The sequence below is a fragment of the Trematosphaeria pertusa genome (assembly GCF_010094035.1).
Source record: "Trematosphaeria pertusa strain CBS 122368 unplaced genomic scaffold BU26scaffold_27, whole genome shotgun sequence".
NCBI classification, from domain to species: Eukaryota; Fungi; Ascomycota; class Dothideomycetes; order Pleosporales; family Trematosphaeriaceae; genus Trematosphaeria; species Trematosphaeria pertusa.
In genome coordinates this window covers 48,154-65,834 of record NW_022987238.1, presented here as the reverse complement: position 1 = coordinate 65,834, position 17,681 = coordinate 48,154, and the positions used below count along the sequence as shown (strand labels likewise).

At 56.2% G+C, this 17,681-nt stretch overlaps 8 protein-coding genes across 8 annotated transcripts; 4 read left to right on the top strand and 4 right to left on the bottom strand.

Moving 5' to 3' along the window:
* Nucleotides 1-172: 172 nt before the first annotated feature.
* BU26DRAFT_511888 (uncharacterized protein) lies at nucleotides 173-1,069 on the top strand (the record flags this gene model as incomplete). The annotated part of the gene is made up of 1 exon (XM_033827337.1): nucleotides 173-1,069. One exon carries the CDS (start codon nucleotides 173-175, stop codon nucleotides 1,067-1,069), a length of 897 nt encoding a protein of 298 aa, XP_033675731.1.
* A 791-nt stretch (nucleotides 1,070-1,860) lies between these two features.
* BU26DRAFT_572339 (pre-mRNA branch site protein p14) lies at nucleotides 1,861-2,475 on the bottom strand (the record flags this gene model as incomplete). Its single annotated transcript, XM_033834236.1, has 5 exons — nucleotides 1,861-1,961; nucleotides 2,017-2,144; nucleotides 2,224-2,280; nucleotides 2,335-2,358; nucleotides 2,438-2,475. 5 exons carry the CDS (start codon nucleotides 2,473-2,475, stop codon nucleotides 1,861-1,863), a joined length of 348 nt encoding a protein of 115 aa, XP_033675730.1.
* Nucleotides 2,476-2,917: 442 nt separating this feature from the next.
* Nucleotides 2,918-8,322, top strand: BU26DRAFT_556528 (uncharacterized protein). Its single transcript, XM_033832388.1, has 2 exons — nucleotides 2,918-7,023; nucleotides 7,071-8,322. Exons 1-2 carry the CDS (start codon nucleotides 3,328-3,330, stop codon nucleotides 7,881-7,883), a joined length of 4,509 nt encoding a protein of 1,502 aa, XP_033675729.1. The 5' UTR covers nucleotides 2,918-3,327; the 3' UTR covers nucleotides 7,884-8,322.
* A 56-nt stretch (nucleotides 8,323-8,378) lies between these two features.
* On the bottom strand, nucleotides 8,379-9,075 carry BU26DRAFT_544717 (uncharacterized protein; the record flags this gene model as incomplete). Its single annotated transcript, XM_033831749.1, has 1 exon — nucleotides 8,379-9,075. The coding sequence occupies exon 1, from the start codon at nucleotides 8,979-8,981 to the stop codon at nucleotides 8,379-8,381; it is 603 nt and encodes a 200-aa protein (XP_033675728.1). The 5' UTR covers nucleotides 8,982-9,075.
* Nucleotides 9,076-10,187: 1,112 nt separating this feature from the next.
* On the top strand, nucleotides 10,188-11,656 carry BU26DRAFT_525629 (N-terminal nucleophile aminohydrolase). The gene is made up of 4 exons (XM_033830553.1): nucleotides 10,188-10,440; nucleotides 10,512-10,733; nucleotides 10,789-10,929; nucleotides 10,983-11,656. Exons 1-4 carry the CDS (start codon nucleotides 10,309-10,311, stop codon nucleotides 11,337-11,339), a joined length of 852 nt encoding a protein of 283 aa, XP_033675727.1. The 5' UTR covers nucleotides 10,188-10,308; the 3' UTR covers nucleotides 11,340-11,656.
* BU26DRAFT_556525 (uncharacterized protein) lies at nucleotides 11,593-13,319 on the bottom strand (the record flags this gene model as incomplete). The annotated part of the gene is made up of 2 exons (XM_033832387.1): nucleotides 11,593-13,132; nucleotides 13,183-13,319. The coding sequence occupies 2 exons, from the start codon at nucleotides 13,317-13,319 to the stop codon at nucleotides 11,593-11,595; spliced, it is 1,677 nt and encodes a 558-aa protein (XP_033675726.1).
* Nucleotides 13,320-13,462: 143 nt separating this feature from the next.
* On the top strand, nucleotides 13,463-15,564 carry BU26DRAFT_525627 (glycoside hydrolase family 43 protein). Its single transcript, XM_033830552.1, has 4 exons — nucleotides 13,463-13,870; nucleotides 13,926-14,009; nucleotides 14,216-14,412; nucleotides 14,604-15,564. The coding sequence occupies exons 1-4, from the start codon at nucleotides 13,620-13,622 to the stop codon at nucleotides 15,296-15,298; spliced, it is 1,227 nt and encodes a 408-aa protein (XP_033675725.1). The 5' UTR covers nucleotides 13,463-13,619; the 3' UTR covers nucleotides 15,299-15,564.
* A 97-nt stretch (nucleotides 15,565-15,661) lies between these two features.
* Nucleotides 15,662-17,352, bottom strand: BU26DRAFT_442066 (uncharacterized protein; the record flags this gene model as incomplete). Its single annotated transcript, XM_033824488.1, has 2 exons — nucleotides 15,662-16,902; nucleotides 16,971-17,352. 2 exons carry the CDS (start codon nucleotides 17,350-17,352, stop codon nucleotides 15,662-15,664), a joined length of 1,623 nt encoding a protein of 540 aa, XP_033675724.1.
* Nucleotides 17,353-17,681: the final 329 nt, after the last annotated feature.

The following is a 17,681-nucleotide window of genomic DNA, read 5'->3' as shown; positions in this document are numbered from 1 at the left end:
ATGCTTGAATGCGATTATTGAACACTTTAAACCTAACGGTTGAGCCCGAATCATCACATAGTAAAATGCGGGTTGCAAGCAGGTCTTCTACCACCAAAAAATATATAAAGCATATCTCTACAAGCATCGTCCCAAGGGATTCATTCTTGAGAATCCTAAAAGCACCGGTACGATGCATGTCCACAATTCCATCCTGACGATCCCTTTCCTATTCTGCACCGCGATCGCTGCACCGCACAACCACGAGCATACCCTTCTACCCTCGCCCACATCCGAGTCCGCGTCCCATAACGAAATCATCAAAACCGTAACAGTAGTAACCACTCAGCTTGTAACGACCGCAATCACGCTCTACCCACTTACATTTCCCACTCTCCACCCGTCTTCGAATAAAAGCACGACATGCCCGCACTCTAGTATGTTGCACAAAGTCCCCGGAAACAGGACATGGAGATCTGCTCCTACAATCACGACACTCCTGTCGGTTAGCGGTAGCAAGAGCACAACCTGCCCGCACTCGATGTCCCATATTGTGCCTGGAAATCCCATCTCGTTTTCAATGTCACTGCCAGCTCCTTCTCTTCCGCTCCCCTCAGCAGGCGGGAACCCCAAGGGAAAAGCAAGTGCATGTCCAAAATCGAAATCGATAATCATTCCGGAAACGCCGAGTTCGACAACCACCAACTTCTTAGCCGCTGAACCAAACTCTAGTATACTGTCCGCTCAAACGGCTGAAACGTCGTCCATTCTACGCGTCAAGCCGGAGACGGAGCCTACTAAAGGCGCAGCGGAGATGTCGATTCTACCAATCGCTCTAGGCACACCGAGCGAGCCGGGTAAGGCAGAGAAGGTGGACAAGGTGGACATCCCGCATGATCCGCAGCTGGGAGGCGACGAGGAAGGGCCGCCGGTTTGGATGGCGAAGCATGGACGGGCGAGGAGGGTGAATCGGACGGGTAATGGGGTGTGGAGGAGGACGGCGGCGAGATGGGCGATTGAACCCGTCGCTGGATCAAAGGAAAACGGAAGGTTGCACGCTGGCGCTGTGACCACCTATGTTGGCGTGTAAGGCTGGCGGGCGCGAGCGGTTTCGAGCCTGCGGATGAGATTTCTTTTATTTGTCTTGCAGGGATAAATGGAACTTTTCTTAAACTGCTCCTCCATTATCATAAGCACTCGCTTGGTGTGATCGCGAACTTTGCAATAGCAGATCTATAATTACCATTCTTCAAGGGAGTCCAAGCTTTTAACGTTGGAGAGCTGGGGGGAATGACCTTGATGATCTAACGCAACTTAGGTTACGTAGCAAGGCGTGAACTGCCTGAGTACTGAGTTAGCGCTCGCTTTCCTGCTGGCATTACCTTGATAGTCACTTCGAGGAGCCATGCGCGCGGGTTTGACAGCACATCATGGTCGACGTTCGTGAAAGAAAGAAACTTTGTGAATTGACCGTTGAGGCCAGACCATTGGCTCCAAGCAGCTCTTTCCCCGTCCTATAAATGCTAACGAGCCGCACAATGCTCGTCACGGGCATCGGCTATCCCTTTCTGTAAAGCCAAAGCACATCCCTCAAAAGTTCTGCAATCCATCATCACGGGTCGTAAGTCATGACCTCTTTAACGCCAAACCGTGTAATCTGTTCCATAGCCATTTCGCGGATAGCTTGACGTCGCGCCAGTCGCAATTGCGGCAACCTTTTGGTGTCGCTATCGCTTGGGGCTTGTCCGTCACGGTCGAGCTCGTCGTCGGGGTTCGCGTCCCGCTCGGAGTTTGGGGTAGTCGCACGCTATTGAGGCCCACAGGATCCCTAACACTACTTCCCGCTCGCGCGTTCACCGTTTCCGTGGGCCTCGCGTACCGCTAATCGATACCGTGTTGGCGTTTGAGCTTTTCTAGGTTCTCTTGGCGCTCCGCGAGGTCGTTCGCCGCTTTTATCATCTTCTCGGGCTGGTGGTATAATACTGTCAGGAACCCGTTAGCTGCCGGATTCGGCTGGCGGGAGACATTGATGCATACCGACGAGGTATCGGTTCTGGAAGTTGAAGCCGTTGAGCTTGTCGCAGGCCGATTTCGCATCCATCACGTCCTCATAGACAACGAACGCGGTGCCCTTGGTGTTGTTGGCGATACCCTGGCGGATTTGGCTGTGACTCGTCAGTATTCAGGGCGCACGGCTCGATGCGCGAAGACGTAGGAACGTATCGGATGCGGGATTGGACGTACCGCACAGGGCCGAACTTGCCGAAGAGGTCGAATAGCTCCTCTGGAGTGACGTTGAAGCTGTTCAAGGGCGTTAGACGGTGGTGGCTTGCGATGGGTGAGGAGCATACTGACCTCAGATTCTTCACGAACAGAGCTCTGCACAGCAAGGGTGGGTTAGCGGAGGTCGTGTGAGTTGGCCGCGGCGGGCTGCAGGACAAAGACTGGGGCGACTTACCGGTTGACTTCGGGGGCAAGCTTTCCGCCGCGACTCATACTTTGGCGACTGTGGGTGGACTAGGAAAGACTGGCTGCTGAATGCAGGATTGTGTAGGGGGCGCAGTTGGTGGTGTGGGTGTGGGTGTGGTGTGCAGAGGCGGTCGGAGATGGGTGGTGGCAGCCGAGCGCGGAGAAGAAGACGGAGCGGCTGGTCCGTGCCCCGTGGCGGCCGGCCACGTGACCCAGCATTTTCCTCGAACCGGCAGGGCGCCGGGGCAGGCCTTGGGACTCAGCGCGCCACGCACGAGGGATTGGGGGATGAGTCTCCCGGGGACCAGACAGCGTGACGGGCTCCAAGGGGCTGTTAGCTAGAATTATCATGAGCGAATACTGTCTGCGTGGACTATGCCGGGGCCGGTGCTGCGCAGATTCGCGGGTGCCAGTCGGACCTTTGCTGCTCCAGCGAATGGCTGTGCGCACCACCGACAACACCTCCCCCCAGCGCTTCACTGCAGTCGCACTCGCTCACCTTCGCGGCGGCCCGAATTCGCCGCACGCCCATCTCCCCGCAGAGTCCGGTCCTGCTGGTGGAGCGCAGGATCCGCCCGGAGCGCTGGCGGTTCTCTGTTCACGTCGCTGCTACCACTAGCTAGACCTTTCCCCACCAAGCCTCCAAGCCTCTCCGCGATTTCTCAGAACACACACGCCCACCACACTCGTTCATCCCTCTCTCGGCGCTCCGCCCGCATCGGCCTTCAGGATATGCTGTCGCTCGCGTCCAGCTCCATCGCCAGCCCCCCTCGCGCTGCCGCTCCATAGCCCGTTGACTCTGAGACGCCAGCACCGAGACCGCACCTCCGCCGACACGACCCCCCCTTCAATCCGCGCCCCGCGCCCGCAATTATCACCATGAGCGTCACATCCTGGAAATCGCGCTATATACAAGCTCCGCTGCGCGCTGGAACTCCTCCGCCGCCCGTGTGGGAGCCCTTCTCCCCCGTCCTCCGCCCAAACGAAGCGCCCGCAGCAACCCCCGCCCGTGCCGGCGACGGCGACCCGAAACCGAGCAGCAATGGCATCGGCGGCGCTACACAGCAGACACCAGTTCAGAGCGTGGCCGCTCGCGCGCAGCTTCAGTTGAGCTCGCCGGCAGTGGCGTACGAGCCCTCGCTGCGGTCGGCGCCTCTGCCGCAGCGGAACACGCCATACTCGCCCGCACTGGGCTCCCCGATTGAAGCTCTCGCAGACGCAGCAGTATCTTCTCTGCATGCCAGCCCAGCGTATATGAGCGCAGCGCGTCGCTCATCGCAAGCTGCCACCTCCCCCACAACCGCCTCCCATCCCCCGGGCCAACGCGCACCGAAACACGCATACCCGGTCGATTCCCTCTACTCCTACGACGAGCGGCCTGCAAAGCGGGCACGCTCCGAGTACGTCTCTTCACCTCAATATGGCCAACACTACTCGAGGCCGGCCACGAGCCACATTCCGGGCTGGTCCTACAACGTGGAGCAGATGGCCGACAACGGCGCGCGCATGTATCAGGACAATGCAGCGCCGGCCCAGTACCAAGACGAAAGCAGCCTCAAGAGGCTCTCCGACGCTCAATTGCTGATGGACTTCGCAGTGAGCGCCTCGCATTCCACGCCACGCCACGTCTCGTCATCGAAGAGGTGGAGCATCTCCCACCCCCAAGTCTCTGACCAGCGCTCCCTGCAGCCTCTGGATTCGAGTAGCCCATATGCGAGAACGTCGCATGTTCCATTGCACCAAATGCACCAGATGCCGCCTCCACTGGACGACCAGGATGCTCCAGAACCGACCTCAACTACGTCCGATAAGACGCCGAGTACGTCCGCCGCGCAGACCCAGACGCCCCCAGAAGAGTCTTCGGCTACAACATTACCCCAAGTTGTCAACGAAGGCGGCGCCGTCGAAGAGACAAAGCCTAAGAAGCATCAGGGATGGCCCAAGGGTAAGCCTCGTGGCCCGCGTAATGGCGCCTCCAGCAGCAAGAAGAAGAAATCAACCCCAAAGCCAAAAGGCGTGCCATCTGTCGCCGTAGCGGAAGCTCCTGAACAGCTACACTCACCGCAGAGCCTCCCAGCGGAGCAACAGGACCTTCGGACCGAAGTTGCGCACACCGTCCCTGCGGCGACACTACCACCTACCGAGCACGCGCCGCATACTCGCCGCCATTCTTTCTCGAACATGGCGCCTGGGACGCAGAATGATGGGCCACCCATCGCATTCACCCGCGCTCAGTCCGTTCCCCCAGGAACCGCCATGACAATCACGCCTCCCGCCGAGGAAGCGCCTCAACCTACCAAACCGAAGCGCAGTGTTGTCGAACCTGACACCATCTGTGCCGGTTGCAATTCTTCCGACTCTACTACCATGATCGGCGACGGAGAGCAGTGGATCAGATGTGATGGCTGCAAAGAGTGGTACCACTATGCGTGCGCTGGTTTCAGCAGCGAGAGGGAAGTGCGCGATGTGGACAAGTTTTACTGTGAGCCGTGCCGACCGAAGTTCGGCGAGACAACCAAGGTGCGAAAGTCTGCCAGGGCGCATACTGCTGTGGACTATGCCGGTTTGAATGAGGGCATTCTGAAGACTTCCGACGACAATCCAGAGCACCACTACATATCGGCTTTCAAGAACGGCGATATCGAGTTTCTGCCGGAGACATTTGCACGCCTCCCGCCCGAGATCATCTCCGCTGACTTCCTCGAAAAGACCAATGGGTTCAAGGAACCCATTCTGGTTCCCGCAGCGCTGAACCCTCGACCGCAGTTTCCAGGCAGAGCTTATCCTGATGCAGACGATGCCGATGGGGCGAATACGCTACTCGACAATTCTGCCGATGAGCGTTATGGATACGAGATGGTCTCTGACGACGGCCAGGATAAGCTCGACATGGTCATACCCGAGGGCCTCACAGTTCGCCGTGTTTCCGAGCTATACGGGCCGCAGGAGAGAGTACCCGTTATTGACGTAAAGGCACAGGAGGGAGAGGACAAGCGATGGACCATGGCGAAATGGGCCGACTACTACGAACAACAGGGCGAGAAGCCCGTCCGCAACGTCATCAGTCTAGAGGTATCGAAGAGCCGGCTAGGGAAGTTAATTCGTCGGCCCAAGGCAGTGCGAGAGATGGACCTACAGGACTCTGTTTGGCGGGAAGATGACAAGAGATCTCCTCCAGCGGTTCAGTTCTACTGCCTCATGTCAGTCGCCGATTGTTATACCGACTTCCACATCGACTTCGGTGGCTCGTCGGTTTACTACCATATTGTCAAGGGCAAGAAGGTCTTCTTCTTCATCCCACCGACGAAACAGAACCTAAAGAAATATGAAGACTGGTGCCTGTCACCCAGACAAGGACATGAGTTCCTAGGTCTGCAGGTCAAAGAATGCTACAGAGTCGATCTGTATCCGGGAGACACAATGCTCATCCCCTCTGGCTGGATACACGCCGTTTGGACACCCGAGGACAGTCTGGTTATCGGGGGAAACTTCCTTACCCGAATCCATTACGGCATGCAGATCAAGGTCCTGGAGATTGAGAAGAACACCAAAGTAGCGCTCAAGTTCCGATATCCCTTCTTCCAGAAGATTATGTGGCTCTGTCTGATCAAATATCTCGAAGAAGATGCTCTCCCGGCATCGGTCGAACAGCTGCTTCTGGATGGCTCTCAGTTTAAGCGGGACATTCCGCTCTACTGCGAGACCGATAGGTTCGGCCACAATTCGCACTTGGGTCCACAGAATTACAATAGGCGATATTACTCGAAGGCCGAGCTTGAGGGGCTGCCAGAGCTCGCAAACTACGTCTGGAGGACCGTACTAATCTCCCTTGGGAGGATTGAAGGGATCACCGAGACGGTGCGCAAAGCAGTCACCTCTTCCATACCAAAGGGCTACGGTGAGCCGCTGGTCTTGGCCCGGCGGTTTGCAATATGGATTGCGTGGAAGAGGGGAAATGAGAACATACCTCAGTGGGCCTATCCTGACGCCACGCTCCCAGAAGCCGCCGACTCCGGTGGCGATAAGAAGTTGAGCGCAGCCCAGGTCAAGAGGATGGGGCGAGAATCATGGAGTGAGGCATTGAGGGCTACCGCCGAGAGGCATTCAACAAGGATCAAAACCACCGGACCTTCTTCACCAAACGGCGCAGCACCCCAGGCACCCGCTACTCCTGGCCCGCCTCCGTCTATGCCTATGACGGGATTCTTGCAAAAGACGGACCCCACGAGACCTTTGACCACTCCAAAAACATCACAGCTTGGCCCCAAGCGCATTGCTTGTGATGCTTGCAGGAAGCGAAGAATACGCTGCAAGCACAAGGACGAGCTTGTCGACCCCAATAAACCCGGTAGTGGTATGATTGGAGGCATGATGAAGATTGATTTATCCGGCTCGTTAGGCTTGTCTGTCAAGCGACGTTACAGCGACCTTGATGACTCCTACAGTCGGCCACCGAACCTAGGCGACAATTCAGCGGTCGTTAATGGTGGTCCTCTGCTGGCAGACGTCAACGCCGATCCTTACGCGCTCAAATCTGGGCGAGTGAAGGCTTGTGCTGACTGTCGCAAGAGCAAGGTGAGCTTGGTGCTTGTCGTTTTGGGACGAAACTAACAAATCCGCAGCGGCGTTGCATACATGACGAATATGGAAATGTAGACCCCGTCAAAGCGAACGAAGTACCGATCCCAAGGGGTGCGGCGTCCAAGAAGCGACGAATCAGTGAAGAAGATCCTAACACTGCCGCTCGCAAAATGAGAAAGGAATCTGGTGTCGATGGCGGCATGACGAACGGCGGAGTTCATTCGCGGCTTTCTCTGCCGAACATGAGCATCGGAGGCACAAGTCTTCAAGATATCGCATACTCCGCCCAGCAAGCATTGAACGAGGTATATCCCGAAGATACAATGCCGATCGACCCCGCTTTACAATCCTACGATACAATCAGGATCAATGCGCCTTCTCACTCATCTCGAGATGTAGCCATGTCTTCAATCGAGCATGTTCCCGATAGTCTCATTAATGGCGTAGAGGAGCAACCACGGAGCGAGTTAGGGCCGAGCGTGGAACCGCTCACCCCAGGCCCTTTGTCGGTCGAACCGAACGGTATCAGTCCATATCGGTCATCACCCCAAGAGTACGATACCATTGCCGTAGCTCTTCCAGTTACTCCAAGCGCGCGACGCCCGGCGAAGGCGACCTCGGCTCGGAAAGCGAGCCAGACTCCGCGGCCATCCAACCGAACGAGTACCACGCCAAAGTCTGCGCCAGGAGGTCGGCGCCGTGGTAGCAAAGAGTCGATCAAGGTGGAACCGAGGTCTGAACCGAAGATGCGCGCTATGTCGTCCACCGCGGAGTCTGAAGAGGATATGGCGAGCCTCGCGCTTGCGCTGCAGCTGCAGATGGAAGAGCATGGTTTGCGGAGGCGGAGCAAGTGATGTCTCCCTTTCTTCTCTTTTTCGTGTTACCCTTTTCAAAAGGTCTTCTTGGGTTTCAAAGGCAAGTTTGCAATAGCGGCGTTCAAAGGACCTCCCCAGGCGTCGGCGTCATCTGGAAGTAGAGCCCTTCTCTTTCACCTTACTCCCTACGCTGCACTTTCATTGCCACAACGCAAGTTATGAACGGCGTTCCGGTTGCTCAAGCAAAGGATGGGACATTTGCTTTTATACCCGACCTCAAAAGGTTTCATCATACCTTGTATTTGTGCGACGAACTTTCCCTGGTGTTTTCTTTTACTTTCACGGTGTTTTTCGTAATTAAGTGACACGGGTGCGACAAATGAGCCAGTACGAGCTGAGCTAGACTTTGCGATTGTGTTATTAGGAGATGGCTAGGTGTATGGAGAGAACGTAGTCCGAACATGACAATCCAACGCCCGGCCCGTGATGCTTCACAACACAATTCGTACTATCTTGTCAAGGGGAACAATCCCCTCACATCCATCGATCCATCCCGCCAAAAGGCGGAAACCTCAGCCCACTCCCACTCCTCCCGCCTCTGCTCCCTCCCCCACTAGCTGCACTACTAACGCAATCCCAACTCCATGGCACCTCCCTACCCAAAACTTCATACCCCGCCACTCTCCTCAACCTCCCTCTCTCTCTCCTCTCTGGCCGTACTTCCCTCAGTGCTATACGCGTCGTCTCTCTTACTTCCTGCGTGCGTGCTGGTTCTACGATTTGCGTGCGATAGATTGGCTCGCGGTCTGGCTCTCGACACCGCGAAGGATTACGCGATGGAGGGGGCGGTGGTGGAGGCGGGCAGCGCTTTTTGCCAGGGCCGTGGAGGCGAACGGAATGGTGATTGTGGATGGGATGCATATGTAAGGGGTGGATGTGTGGGTGGAGGTGATGACGGTGGTGATGATGATGGTCGTCCTCTACCACTATGCTCGGCGCTACAATGCGAACTTTACTATAGCGGGGGTTATACGCGTCGTGACGGATCCGAACGAGTTCTTCCACAGATGAGCCAGGGTCGGAATGATGTGTATGATGATGATGGCGTTTGGCGGGGCTGAGGGTTATCCAGCACATGGCCCCGAGAGTAGGCGAAGTGCGATGGTAAGGAGCGGATGCGGACGGGTGGTGCAAGGCGGTGGTAGGTGTGTGTTGAGATGGGGCTGTAGGCGTGTTGGGGCGGTGTTATGGGAGTGTAGGTGTAGTCGTGCCGTCTTCTCGACATTCGAAAAGATGGAAGAGAGATGGAACGAGAGGAGCACCGCAAAATATCCAAACAAAAGTGTTTTAGCTTAGAGGAATGACCCGGGGTGCTTAGGAACCCCAATGCGCAAGCCGTCGAGTTATAGTGCCTGAGTAGGTGTCATGCTGAAAGTATCATGCCTCAGTCGCACTTCTCCACGAGGTCGCATATTGCCAGCAGAATACAAGACAAAGGAGGCTTATGACGGCTGCAGGTACCACGGGTATGCAAACACATGTTCCCATTTCGTGTCCGAGTGACCGGGGCTGGTGGTTGGAGGGGCTGCACATGGCGATGCGCGCGCATGTCTTAGATGACCTCGAGTCTCAATGGGGACACATGATCATGGCAGAGCCAGCCCGACACTGCCAAATATGAAGTAAAGAGATTGGGGCTGACGAAAGAATAGAGAACTATAAGGATTTTGGGTTTCGAGGTTTCCTAGTTGCCGGCCCTAGACTTGGGAACGGCTGCAACCTCAGCAGAAATTAGCTCACTACACCTTTGCGAGCTTGGACAGCGCCATATCGCCACATGTGCCGGTGTACTATAATGTTGTGCTAATTGGCTGTAGTAATGGCGTCGGTAGCAATCAGTAGCAGTCAGTGAGCCCAGTCCGGAAGTCCGCTATTCGCGTTGCTAGCTCCTGCTGTCACCAAAGCCTGCGGCTCAGTATAGAAAGACACGTGCGGCAATGGTGGATCTCCATCCATAGGTCAGCATCAGCGGTAAATGCGCGAGAGCATACGGGAGATGGAATCGGCAGAAACATGGAGTTGTTAAGTTACGAAAATAGGAAAGCGACAGCGAGTAAAGGTAGATGTGGGAAGGGGAGGAAGAATGCGGCCATGAAGGGGGCTCTGGGCCCTGTAGAAAGAAGAGCTCGCGAGGCGCGTGTGAAAGCAACGAACGCTCTTCCAGAGTATCCATAACAAGCAAGTCGGAATGGCGTTGTTGTGACGTGAGTTGGCGAGGAGCGGTTCGTCTGGTCAAGGCAACAAGCTTGACGCGCCAATGCCAAGGCCGACGACACAGCTGGCCGGGGAGCTTCAACACCACAACCCCAACCTCAACCTCACGGCAGACACCCCCCACCATCGCGGCCCCTTTCGTCCTCGATATTTCCCCCCCTACCATCTCCGTATCGACATATAGCCAGTCATGGACTCGTTAGTGGCGCAATACAGCCGTCCGGCGTTCGCGGAGGAGGGCCAGTCGCAGCAAGAGCAGCAGGAACTCTGCCAACCCACCCCAGAACTCTCCCTCAAGTTTGCACTGCCGCCCGTAGCTCAGGTACGCCTCATTCCCGGCCCTTCATCCTCTGAAAGCTTCTCCGAGCTGTCTGCTGACCAGAGGCCCGCCAGTCCGCATCGTGGCTCCGCGCAATGACAGACGACTACTCAAACCCGAACTGCCCCATCAAGATCGCGCACGGCACAACCACGCTCGCCTTTCGCTTCAAGGGCGGCATCATCGTGGCTACAGACTCTAGGGCAACGGCCGGCAACTGGATAGCAAGTCAGACGGTCAAGAAGGTCATCGAGATCAACAACTGCCTGCTGGGGACCATGGCTGGTGGCGCTGCTGTAAGCGCCGGAATCCTCTACGCGGAGGGAGAGGAGAGTGCTGATTTTAGGATAGGACTGCCAATACTGGCTGGCATACCTGGGCATGCTATGTCGTCTCCACGAGCTGCGACACAAGCGCCGCATCTCCGTCGCCGCAGCCTCCAAGATGCTCGCCAACCTCGTTTACTCGTACAAGGGCATGGGCCTGTCCATGGTACATTCACCCATCATACTCCTTCCCCCTTCCATAAGCTAAACAGGATGCAGGGCACCATGTGCGCCGGTGTAACCCCTCAAGAAGGCCCCGCCCTCTACTACATCGACAGCGACGGCACGCGCCTCGCCGGCAACCTCTTCTGCGTCGGCTCCGGTCAGACCTTCGCCTACGGCGTGCTCGACGCACAATACAAGTACGATCTCTCAGACGAAGACGCGCTGGAGCTCGGTAGACGGAGTATCCTAGCTGCTACGCACCGTGATGCGTACTCCGGCGGCTTCATCAACCTGTACCATGTGAAGGAGGACGGATGGGTCAAGCACGGCTTCAGTGACACGAATCCCATCTTCTGGAAGACGAAGCTGGAGAAGGGCGAGTTCTCAAATGTTACGGCGGAGATGGAGTAAGCGCCGAATGGGGGGAGGAGAGCGAAGGGATGGAATGAGGAAGGACATATTTTGGAGCAGCTGATGCTGCTGTGTAGTTTCTACCTATGTAATAGATAGATTCTTCCTCGAGAGGAATGACAACCCAGCCTTGAAGGCATCATTGGATCTGGTTACGTCCACGCTGCGATAAGCGTGAAGTCCCTTCTTTCAGGCTATCTCGCGATCCTCATGGTATTGTTACGGGCTGTAACATGTCTGTATGAAGACTCGCTCAACCCAGCGCCTTCTTCTCCTTCTGCCTCGCCATCGCCTGAAGTACATCACTCGCACTATTCTTATCCCCCTTCTTCTTCTTCGGCCCCCTCTTTCTCTTTTTCCCAGCTCTCCCCTCGGGCCCCTCCTCCTCATCCTCCTCGGCCCCAAGACCCCTCCACTCCGAAAACTTGACCTTCTCGCCTTCCCTCTCCATCTCCTCAGCATCATCAAACCGCGACGCACCGAAACCCATGTCCAAGTCTTCCATATCGCGGTCACGGGCGGCAAGTTCGGCAGCGCGCTTTTTGAGGCGCGCTTCTTGCGAGTCTGGGTCGTTGAAGAGGGTCGAATTGGGATCGAGAGTGCGCACTTTTTGCAGCGCGGCGCGCACGGTGGCGTCGGCGGTGGAGGATCCCGCAGGTGTCGTGGTGTCGTTGGGGGCGAAGGTGCGAGAGGTGTTTTTGAAGTAGTCGCGTTTGCTAGGTGGACGTTCGGTTGCTGTAGAAGGTTGGGATGAACGGCGAGTGGACTCTTGGTCATTAGCGACTTCCTCTCTAGATTCTGATGCTTCAGGCTCCCGCGTCTGCCTCTGCTCGCTGTCTTCGGCATCTGCTTCTGGTTCCGCAATTTCTGAGGGCTTCTTTTCGCCTTCCTCTTCCTCGGACGATTCGTCGTCATCGTCCAAGTTAGCCAGCGGGTTGTAATTCGACCCTACACCTTCGAAGATGTCCTCATCTTCTGATTCCTCGGTAGGTTTCGGTGGCGGCAGATTGTGCACGTTGATGAGCTTGTTCTCATCGTCCAGGTCGTGGCATATATCTGGCGGCGGTTCCTCGACCTTCTGTTTCCTAATCTTGCGCTTCTCCTTGCCATCTGCATCAGTTACGACTAGCACTTCTCTTCCCTTCACATCGACCTCGATCCTCGATGTACCGGGCGCGTTGACTTTCCGGAAACCAGCTCCTAGACTTGGATACTTCTTCTCGTGCTCAGCTGCGGCTGCGGCAGCTGCTTCCTCTCTCTGCCTTTTGAGCTCCGCTAATAAATCATTCCTGCTTCTTTTGACTCCAGTGACGGGTTTCGGCGGGGCCATCTCGCCCTTCTTCTCCATTTTCTGTCTCTCGATGGGGCCAATCTCCTGCTCCGCCAGCTCGTCAAACTCATCCTCCACATCTGGCTCGTCCCCCTCTTTCTCCCTCGACGACCCGCCAAAAACATCCTCGCCCTTCCTCACGCGTTCCAGCAGCTTCCTATCCAAGCCTTTGACCAAATGTGTGGAAGTGATATCACCGCCCGTGATCTCCTGTACCAGCTTCTCGAACATGGGTCGATCGATTTCCCCGAGATTCATAGCCTCCTCGAGGTTCTTGATCCGCTGCGCCATCTCGTCCTCTTCTTCGTCGATGCGGTCTTTCGTGCGGTCGGTGTATCCGGCGGCGAGCTTGGTGCCCTTCGGGGCGGCTGACCTGAACGTCTTCTGTGGTTTGGCTCGCGCATTTCGGTCGGCGAGCTGGCGGGCGAAATCTGCTTGGATTGCGCTGCGACCCACTTGGCGACTCATTTGAAAGTCAGCGGTGGAGGGGCGCGCAACGGGATAGCAACTTACGGCGTCATGGGTATGCTGGCGTGCTTGCGCGCGCCGAGCACGGCGGCGGGCGTCCGCACGCCAGGCGATTTGCTCGCCCCGCCATTCTCCTGCCTTGGCGTGTCAAGCACAAGACGGCGGAACTGCTGGTTGTTCATGGTGTGGCAGCAGTGCGTTGTGGGAGACAGGCGGCAGCGTTGGAGGCGACAAGTTCCTGCCAAGAAAAGCGGCCGCGATGGGGGCCCGAGCGTGCAGCGTAGATGCGGGGAGCGGGCGGAGACGCACCTCACCCCCGAGCGGCTATCCTCCACGGACCCTCAACTCGTCCGCCGTCACCTGCTGACCAAATTCCCGCGTCTGTGCCTTGATCAGCAAGGCTAAATGAAGCTCCTCCGGCGAGCGAGTAAGGCGACGTTGCTCCGAGGCTCCACCAGGATGGTGCTCCGTTGTAGACCACGATGTACCCTCACTTGCTTCCCGCTTTCATCCTCCCAGCCCCCTTCTATACAAGTAGTGCAATATGTCCGCTTCCCGAACTTCTATCCTCCACCCCTCCTCTTCATTCCCTTCTACTTCCCTCCCTCGTTTGCCCGGTCGCCATGTTCAAGTATCTCGCAATAGCAGCACTCGCTGCCTTAGGATGGTGCCAGAACTACTCATCAGGTGCGACTTTTACGAATCCGATTCTCGAATCCGTCGGTGCGGATCCGTAAGTTGGAACCCCTATATCGCAAAATTTGAAGAAGCGTTGCTAATCCTTACAGATGGGTCTTCCGGCATGGTAGCTGGTATTACATGACCTACACCACCAACGATAATATCACTCTTCTGCGTAGCCAGGTTCTTACGTATGTATGCTCAAAGTCACACGGCCCCTCGCCCTTTCATGCGACTATCCTGCGCCAGGATACTCGGCAGTACGGCCCCTAGTAAGAGCGCCTTCGAAAGAATAACAATAAGAAGGGGGGATACGAACTAGACCGCCCGCATGAGACCGAGGAGAAACGTGATGCACTGAAGCAATTCCATATATGCCGTGCTAACCCCACCCCAGGGACTGGAACACCGCGGAATCTCGACTTCTTTTCCAGCCACCGCAAGGCCTCAACTATTCCACGGACCTCTGGGCACCCGAGATACACAACCTAAACGGCACCTGGTACATCATCTTCACTGCAGATCCCAACTTCGACAACCCACCCCCAGAGCAAGCGATGTGGTGCGAGTACACTTGCCCGGCCGTCCACCACCGGTACTAAGGCCCCGGTACAAATAGTAGACTATATATGCTAACTTATACACAGTAAGCAAAACCTTCCTTATATTACGCCCTACCTTAGGGCAAATGTTAGACACTTTCCAACGTTTGCTGCCTAGCTAAGACATGCGGTATTTGTACCCCAGCTTTCTGAGCGCCCTGCTAATTGTGCCGTCACGTTGAGGCATGTACGTCCTCGAAGGTCGCGGCCCCTCCCCTTGGACCGCAAACTTCACCTACAAAGCGGAACTAGATACTTACGATCAATTCGCTATCGATGGAACGTACTTCCAGCACTCATCAGGCCTGTACCACATCTACAGCTGCTGGTACCGACAGTACGACGGCTGGCCAGCCAACTTATGCATTACGAAGCTCGAGAACCCGTGGACAGTCGCATCACCTTTCTCAGAGCGACAGATTCTTTCCGTCCCTCAATACCCTTGGGAAAAGACCCCCTACGGCCGCGCCTCCAACGACCGTCTCTCCTCCAACGAAGCCCCGCAGCAGCTCACCAACCCCGCCACCGGCCAACAATTCGTCATTTTCAGTGCTGCCCGCTCCGACAATCGCAACTACTGCCTCGCACTCCTCGAGCTCGTGGGGACCGACCCCATGAACCCGGGCGATTGGCGCAAGCACCTAAACCCCGTCTTCTACCAGAACCCCGCCGAGAAGGCATATGGAGTGGGCCATGCGAGTTTCACGAAAAGCCCGGATGGCAGCGAGGACTGGATCGTGTACCATGGGATGCGGGATCCGCTGACCGGGTGGGCGGCGCGGACGATTCGGACGCAGAAGTTCACGTGGAATGAGGATGGGACACCCAAGTTTCCGCCGCCGGGATATGGACCTTATCTAGCGCCGAGTGGGCAGTAATGAGAACCACATTGCGTAGTAGTAGAGGGAATCGGGCTGGATTTCTTACATTTGGGCGGTGGGAATTTACCAAGAACCTTGAGCGGAAAGGTTGAAGCTGGCATGCTCCTGTGTTGAACCGTTGAGGATAATAGAAAGAGAAAAGCACTTTATGTTTAAATTCTAAGTCCAAAGCGCCCCAACAGCTCTAACAGACTAGAAAATCTCCATATAATATATTACATAGATCATAAGGCCGGGATATCATAGCACTAATAAATGCACAAACCAACCATCCGTTCCAAGGGCACAGCCCTCTTAGCTATACACCCAACTATAGCCTACCCAGGACTCCCACCTCGACACCCCTCCACATGCGCCAGATCAAACAGCGCTCTTCTCCCTCTTTCCCCGCCTCAACCGATGCTTTTCCGTCGCCTCCTCAATCTTCGTCTTCCGCCAGCTGCACTCCTCTGCAAAATCACACACCCTACACTTGAAGGCCTCTTCAATCTCCACGCCTTTAGCCTCCCTCACTCCTTTCCACCACTCCATTTCGCTCTTGACATATTCATCGATCGTGTCAGGGTTATACACGGTAAGCTCGCTGCCGATGATGTCGCCTGTCTTGGAGTACCGGAACTCAGCGCGCAGGATATCGCTGATAGAAGGCATGGTGGCTTGGAACTCGGTGATCATGAGGGACCAAAGCGAGAGGAGGTTCGGGTGGGAGCGCAGTTCGCTTTCTTGGAGGATGCTGTAGGGATTTTCGGTGTCGATGTGCATATCGCCTTCTTGTGCTCCGCTGGAAGTGCTAGCGTCGAGCATGAAAACTTCGGAGAAAGACTCCAGGGGCATTAGATTGTACCGCACGAACACGGTTTCCGCATCGACAGTGTTGAGCGAGAGCGATTCGAGGAGTTTTCGGTAGAGCATAAGCTGCATCCATGTTGGTCGTAAAGACGCGGCGGTGGGCAAGGAGCGCACGCCGCGCGTTTTAACGTCCGCGATGTAGACCTGTCGGTCGGGCTCTAGGGCGCCTATCCATGCGGTCTCGTCGTCTCTTTTAGTCTCCAGGTGACACACCCCAGATTTTGCGAAGGCCTGCTCGATGCTTAGCTGTCCGAGTGGCAAGGTGTCACCGCTCTTCTTGGCTTTCGAGAGCTCAAGCTGCTCCTCAAAATTGGGGTCTGGACATGTGTAGCTCAGCTCGTCGATGACGCCATTGACTACTTGTCCGTCAACGACGCCCCACACTTCCAGCTCCCGCGTCAGGCCAGTTTCTCTCAGACATCGCAGTCCTTGTATAGTGTTCCATATCCTCAGACCGAAGCGGTCTTCCTTGCTCTTCACTTGCACGGGCACAACTGTATGAACTTCGTCCTCGAGTGTCTGATGTATCTTGGTGCCGGCTTTCATGGCGCGCGTCGGCGGCTTGCGACCGAACTTGGTCAGCGTATAGAGATACTGTAGTTCGCACCATGCTGGCGAGACGAGGTCTGTGACGGAGAGCGGTTTCTTGGGCTTCGTGCGGAAGCGTTCGAGAGGTGTACGCGTATCATCGGCCATTTCTGAAGGCTCATCAGCCCGTCCCAGTGCTTCGGAAGACGGTTCTTCTCTCGGGACTAGACGCTGTCAGTAGGTCAGTCGACGAGTACGCGTAGTAGTCCCAGCCCGAGATTTCGAAACGTACCGCTGAAAGCGCGCCGCGACCAGCCATCGTACTCGACTTCCACCGACGCGCTTCTCCTACCAAGCGGTCTTGCAGGCGAACTCCGAATCTCCCTCGTCCGCTGCAGGATCGCAGGCCTACACGGTGTGTTGACCACAACGCCCTCATCCTCCCTATGCTCCAGCGCCTCTTGCACTTCTATGCTTGGATAAAGGACTGCCTTCGGTGCAGCCGCAGCTATCTGCACGAGGAGCTCGCCGACAAGCGTGTCTTCGGCGATTTCGTTGGGGTCGAATTCTGAGCCATAGTCGCTCAGCGCGGGCAGGGAGCGGAGGTCGATATCGGACCCGTAGTCGCTGTGGGCTTCTGCGTTCACTATCGCAGAAATGGATTTGTCGCCCATGGTGCCATTTTTTAGTCTCCGGGCGCGGGCGCAGGCGCGGGCGTCTCTAGCTGGCGGACGCGGTGTTGATTTCGCCTCTGGCGCGGGATCGCGTGGTGTCGTGAGGTCATCGGCAGGTGTGGCGCGTCGCCCAATGAAACGGACGTTCTTAAGGGAACTCATGCCCACGGTAATACTGTTTATTAATAATTTTGGTATGTTAGACGCACTTTTAGGTTCTGCAGTTGTTTTCCGTCCACAGCGGCCTCCACGCGTTTCGCGCCGGGTGAATCTGCTCGAGTGCCGTGGTGCATTCGCCCAGCATTCAATGCTCGTCACATTGAAGCCTG

What these genes read in the sequence shown, in the direction of transcription:
- BU26DRAFT_525629 (XM_033830553.1), top strand. Translation starts at nt 10,309, where the DNA reads ATGGACTCGTTAGTGGCGCAATACAGCCGTCCGGCGTTCGCGGAGGAG. An exon ending in CACTGCCGCCCGTAGCTCAG is followed by an intron (nt 10,441 to 10,511) that starts GTACGCCTCATT and finishes GAGGCCCGCCAG; the next exon opens with TCCGCATCGTGGCTCCGCGC. An exon ending in CCATGGCTGGTGGCGCTGCT is followed by an intron (nt 10,734 to 10,788) that starts GTAAGCGCCGGA and finishes ATTTTAGGATAG; the next exon opens with GACTGCCAATACTGGCTGGC.
- BU26DRAFT_556528 (XM_033832388.1), top strand. Translation starts at nt 3,328, where the DNA reads ATGAGCGTCACATCCTGGAAATCGCGCTATATACAAGCTCCGCTGCGC. An exon ending in CTGACTGTCGCAAGAGCAAG is followed by an intron (nt 7,024 to 7,070) that starts GTGAGCTTGGTG and finishes ACAAATCCGCAG; the next exon opens with CGGCGTTGCATACATGACGA.
- BU26DRAFT_525627 (XM_033830552.1), top strand. Translation starts at nt 13,620, where the DNA reads ATGTACCCTCACTTGCTTCCCGCTTTCATCCTCCCAGCCCCCTTCTAT. An exon ending in CTGCGTAGCCAGGTTCTTAC is followed by an intron (nt 14,010 to 14,215) that starts GTATGTATGCTC and finishes ACCCCACCCCAG; the next exon opens with GGACTGGAACACCGCGGAAT. An exon ending in TTGCCCGGCCGTCCACCACC is followed by an intron (nt 14,413 to 14,603) that starts GGTACTAAGGCC and finishes CGTCACGTTGAG; the next exon opens with GCATGTACGTCCTCGAAGGT.